Source organism: Nannospalax galili, unplaced genomic scaffold (genome assembly GCF_000622305.1).
Source record: "Nannospalax galili isolate Female #2095 unplaced genomic scaffold, S.galili_v1.0 scaffold24, whole genome shotgun sequence".
Lineage (NCBI taxonomy): Eukaryota > Metazoa > Chordata > Mammalia > Rodentia > Spalacidae > Nannospalax > Nannospalax galili.
In genome coordinates, this window is record NW_008352654.1 from 1,040,991 (window position 1) to 1,046,779 (window position 5,789).

Here is a 5,789-nt window from a genome sequence, read left to right on the forward strand (position 1 = left end):
GGGTTGCTTGAATTCATATTCTGATTGGCTAGGGGCTTACTTGCACTCTTTGTAGAATAAATATCCCCAGCTAGATGGTTGGGATGCTACTCAGTGGTGTGTACTTACCTAGCACGGCAAAGCCCTGAATTTGTTTCCTAGCACTAAAAATATTCAGGCTGAGTGTAGTGTTACACACCCAGTACTTGGGAGGCAGAGGCAGTAAGATCTTGAGTTTGACATCAGTGTATGCTACTTAGTGAGACCCTGTCTCAAAAAGATTATATATGAGCCGGGCATGGTGGTGTAGGCCTGTAGCAGCACTTGGGAGGCAGAGGCAGGTGGATCTCTGCCAGCTGGGGCTACAGGGAGACCCTGTTTCAAAAAGACGAAAAAAAAAAAAAAGATTATATATGTATGCATATACTTATATATAAAATTAGAGTTCTCTAGAAGAAAAGAACCAATAGAACGTGTATCAGTTATGAATAGGTTTGGCTAAACTAAATCCCAGGTGGTTTTTCCAATGTATTGTTTTTTTTGACACAGGGTCTTAATATGTGGCCTAGGATAGCCTTGAACTCACAATCTTCAGCCTCAGCTTCCCAAATGCTGGAATCACAGTTATATATCACTATACCTGGGAACTTTTGTCTATTCTCATATTAAAAAAATACACTTAAAAAAAAAAAGACAAAGTACTCTGATGATGTTACCCACCTTGTTTAAAACTTTAGTACCTTATAGACCTTATAATCAAGTCACAGCCCTGGCATGCCATATAAAACCCCTTCCCTTTCACCTCTTACCTTTGGGGTCTCAGATGTGGGCACCTGTCCCATTCTGTCGGTTTTCTGTTTTAGTGATCTACTCACACAGAAGCTGAGCGTGTAGGTGGGTTGTCAAGAGTGCTGGCCAAGTACAAGAAGCACTGCATTTGATTCCCAGTACCACATGAACTGGGTGTGGTGGTGCATGCCTTCACTAAAGAGGTGGAGGCAGGAAGATCCAGAGGTCAAGGCCATCTTCAGCTACATAGAGAATTCCATGCCAGTCTGGCATATATAAGACAGTCTCAAAAACAGCAAAGTCAAACCAAACCAAACTAATTTACTCAAATATCCTTTTGTCTCTCCTTAACCCAGTAAAGTAAAAAGAAACTACTTTCTTTTCTTTTTTTGTTTTAAAGCAGTCCACGGCTTGCCTCGATATTTTTATCCTACCACTTCTGTTTGACTGTATTTACTTATATTCACATTGTTCTTTTCTACTGTAATATGAAATGTCTTGAGGGCAGGACCACATCTTACAAAGTACCTAGTATAAACTTGTAAAGATCTGCTAAGTAAATCAAATGATATGAGCAACCATTAGAACATCTGCTTTATAAAAAGATGCAGCAATATTTTTTTGGTCTTTTTTAAAAACGAAACAAAATATCAATTTGAAAAAGCATCAAAAAATGAGTGTTTAATGAACTAGTAATAGAGAAGGTGTTCAAAGGAATGCAGGAGAGTGTAGTCTTTTAAGAATCAGAACCGAGGGGCTCCATAATCATCTGGCATCCGCTCAATGTTGTATCTGATCAGGAGAGAAAATGAACAATTTTAAGAAATGATACAGTACAGGACCCACCCGAAACCCTCCCTTTTACTGAGCCCAACACTCTTGCTCTCAATCCTTTTTGTCAGTGGAACCTTTTAGAGGAACCCCATAATGCATGACCTCCAGCAAAATGCTCCCTGCATTACTTTATCCTTTAAATCAAAATATTAGCAAGGGCATCAGAGTCCAGGAAGCCTATGTAATTATCAACACACTGTGCTTTCCCCAAAAGGAAAAGCTGGGCAATAGGGTGACATGGAAACATCCAAGAAGAATAAAGAACAGCTTTTGTTTTTCTAAAAGCTAATCAGAGACTACACCCTGTCCCCCAGGCCCCACCACTTCTGTCTGAGCCAGGGTCTCTCGTAGTCTAGGCTGGCCTCAAACTCACTATGTATTTGAAAATGACCTTGAACTTCTGATTTTCTTGTTTCTACCGCCCCAGTGTTGGGATTACAGGTGTTCCTCACCAGGCTGGGCTTTATTCCATGCTGGAGGTTAAGCCCCCAAAATATCTTTCAAAAAGGATATTTCTGTCCAAAAAGACAAGCTTGACTTAAAATGCTTTGTATGAAGTAACACAGGTGCTTCTTCTAGTGATCATATTGTAACAATTTGCTGTTTGCCTCATTCCTAAATCTATCTTTATCTTCTTCCCTTATTCTTGTTATTTTATCTCCCTTCTTCAAATCTAAACTTGAATATTTGATAATTACTTTGAAAATCCTTTTATAACTTTATAACCTGCTCTCATTTTAACTGATGACCAACTATTTACCTCTAATCACTTTTCCCGATAGCAATCTCTCACCTATGGTTAGAAATGTACATGATAGGAACTCCAGGGATCTTCCGGATTCTTCTTTTAAGGTCACGGTCAACTGTGGCCACAATGTAACACTTGTGCTGAAAGAGACAGACACCCACTGATGTTTACAAAGGACTCATTGAGTAAACTTAATGGCTGTTGAAAACCGGACAACCACTGAGCTAGACTCAACAATCAGTCGTTGTCACAGTAACTAGTAAAAGGAAAACTATCACAATTTGTTGTTTCAGGAGCTAGCTCATATTTATGGAATAAAATATATAACAAGTTGCCTGGCCTGAATGTGGTCTCATGAATCTTTTGAGGAAGAAGGTAAAAAGTGTTAACATGCTGCAAACTGGAAGCCAGTAAGTAGTATTCTACTGTGGTCTAAGCTTCAGTTTCTACCTTCAGGTTCCTGCTCTGACTTCCCTCAATGATGGACTGTGACACAGAGATCTATAAAGAGAATGTGATGTGGCTATCAACCATTCAACACGACCAGCCTATGAAGCCCCTGGATAGAGCTGTCTTCTGGATTGGGTTTGTCATGTGCCACAAAGGGGCCAAGCAGGTGAGGTCACTTGTACACAACCTCCCCAGGTACCAGTATCATTCTCTGGATGTGATTGGATTCCTTCTGGCCAGTGTGGCAACCATTGCTTTCCTTTCCATAAAATGCTACTTGTTTGTTTAGCAAAACTTCGTAAAATGGAAAAGAAAAAAAGAACGAGTGGAGCTCTTTGAGGTCAATCTTATGATCTGCGCTCATATATGACAGCACTGTGGATTAGGTGTAGCAAGATAAACTTCCCTTGTTTTAGAAGAGGTTAGGCTATATGATTTACCTACATACTTTTATTTCTCTATAAACATAAGTAATTCTAAATCTAAAAAAAAGCTAAAAACTGTTCTCTGTCTCATAAGTGGAAGTGACTTTCATAGTTAAAGGCAGATGATTCCTTAGTTTTGGGAAAACATCCCAAGGGACTCCATTAGATTGGAGGGCACAGATCTTCCTTCCTCTGCTGTTGGGGCTTAGAATTACCCCAGGACCCTCTAGTGGTGGAAGCAGGCAACCTCTGGGCCAGGAACCCAGAAGAGGAACTCCAAGATTCAAAACCTAAGCTTAGCATAACATTAACTATCAGCTAGAAACTATTTTGTGTTGACTTCATATACAACTCTCCATTGAGCCTTATAAAACACTGCCATATAGTGACAGCTGTGAAATGGTTCCAATCTACTGACCAAGTTGCTAACTGGCACAGTGGTCATGGTCATTGAATGAAGTGGTCATCCTTAGCAAGGGACAGGCTCTCTATTTCTCTCTCTCTTACTCTGGCTTTCTCTTTCTCTCTCTTCCCTCCCTCCCTCTCTTCCTTTGTCCTGCTCTCTCTTAGTGCTGAGGATTACACACAGGGCCTGAGTGCATTCTAGGCAAGTGCTCTACCATCAATCTAAACCTCCAACCTGAGAAAGGTTCTTTCTTTTTATATATATGTATTTTTTTCATTATTATTATTTTTTTAATGTGTATTTGTGTATTGCTTGCATGTAGGTAAGTGCACCCATGTCATGCAATGCCCACGGAGGTCAGAAGAGGCTGTCAGATGTCAGGAGCTGGAGAAACAACAATCATTACCAAAAAATATAAAATAGCTCTACAAACAATTGCCTTAAGCAGGAAATTCTGCTTGCACATGTAACCTTGAGAAAGAATTTATGGCAAGGTTATCTTTTTCTTCCTCTTGCAAACAGTTTTCGAAAAAATGAGTCATGCAGTAATCTCTTGGAACAACTGGCGGTCAGTCACATTGCTGAATTGCTCAGTCCCCCTCCCATACCCATAAGAATGCTGTAACCTTTTTGACCAACTCCCTTAACCCCTTCTAAATACAAACTGTATATAAGGAAAGCTTGCAGTTCAATAAAGCGGCCCTTGACAAGTGGACTTGCTTGGGCTCCGACTCTTCTTTCTTGCCCGTTTTTCCTTTCAGGGAGTGGTCCCCCTCGAGTTTTACCTGTAAGGGTCCTCGCAGGTGGGGCACACGACCATGTTCACGTCAGAGGCGGCAGGTGACCCAACCATGTGCAAGTAAGACGGGGCAGGTGACACGACTGTCTGCATGTCAGAGGGGCAGGTGCACGACCCTCTGCATGTCAGAGGGGGCTGGTGACACGGCAGTCTACACGTGAGAGGGGGCAGGTTACATGACCATTTCCATGACAAAGAGGGTAGGTGCAACGACCATGTGCATGTCAGAGAGGGCAGGTGACATGACCATCTGCAGGTCAGAGGGGCAGGTGACACGACCATGTGTACGTCAGAGCGGGCAGGCGACACGACCATTGGCACATCAGAAAGGGCAGGTGACACGACCATGTGCACATCAGAGGGGGCAGGAGACAAGACCATGTGCACGTAAGAGAGGGCAGGTGACATGACCATGTGCATGTCAGATAGGCAGTTGCACGACTAACAGAACATCAGAGGGAGCAGGTGACACGACCATGTTTATGGCATAGATGGGAGTTGACACCACCATGTGCACGTCAAAGAAGTCAGGTGACATGACCATGTGCACGTCAAAGAGGGCAGGTGACAGGACCATATGCACGTCAGAAGGGGCAGGTTACATGACTGTCTACACGTCAGTGGGGGCAAGTGACAAGACCATCTTTACGGGAGAGAGGGCAGGTGACACGACCATCTGCTCATCAGAGGGCGCAGGTGACATGACCATTTGCACGTCTGACGGCGCAGGAGACACGACCACCTGCACGTAAGTGGGGACAAGTTATACGACCATGTGCACGTCAGAGGGTCAGGTGTCAAGACCATGTGCATGTCAGAGGGGGCAGGTTACACGACCATGTACACATAAGAGGGGGCAGGTGACACGACCACCTGCACGTCAGAGGGGCAGGTGACACGACCATCTTTATGGCAGAGAGGGCAAGTGACACGACCATGGGCATGTCATAAAGGGCAGGTGACACGACCATGTGCACGAATAAGGGGGCAGGTGACACGACCATGTACGCGTCAGAGAAGGCAGTTGACTTTACCACGTGCACGTCAGAGAGGGCAAGTGAAACGACTGTGCACGTCAGAGAGGGCAGGTGGCACCACCATCTGTACATCACAGAGGGTAGGTGACACGACCATGTGCCAGTCAGAGCGGCAGGTGACATGACCATCTGCACGTCAGAAGGGCATGTGACACGAAAATCTGCACATCAGAGGGTGTAGGTGACATGACCAACTTTACCGTAGAGAGGGCAGGTGACCTGACCGTGTGCATGTCAAACAGGGCAGGTGACAAGACCATGTGCACGTCAGACGGGGCAGGTGACACGACCATGTGCACGTCAGAGGGGGCAGGTGACACGA

The 5,789-nt window shown here is 44.1% G+C and overlaps 1 protein-coding gene across 1 annotated transcript in view; it reads right to left on the reverse strand.

Annotated features, from left to right (window-relative positions):
* Positions 1-1,418: 1,418 nt before the first annotated feature.
* Positions 1,419-5,789, reverse strand: part of Fcf1 (FCF1 rRNA-processing protein) — a 20,806-nt gene continuing 16,435 nt past the window's right edge. The window contains exons 7-8 of the mRNA XM_008849736.3: positions 2,396-2,490; positions 1,419-1,560 (exon numbers count right to left, since the gene is read on the reverse strand). Coding sequence (XP_008847958.1) covers positions 1,512-1,560; positions 2,396-2,490 — 144 coding nt within the window. The 3' untranslated portion in view covers positions 1,419-1,511. The remainder of the gene's footprint in view (positions 1,561-2,395; positions 2,491-5,789) is intronic.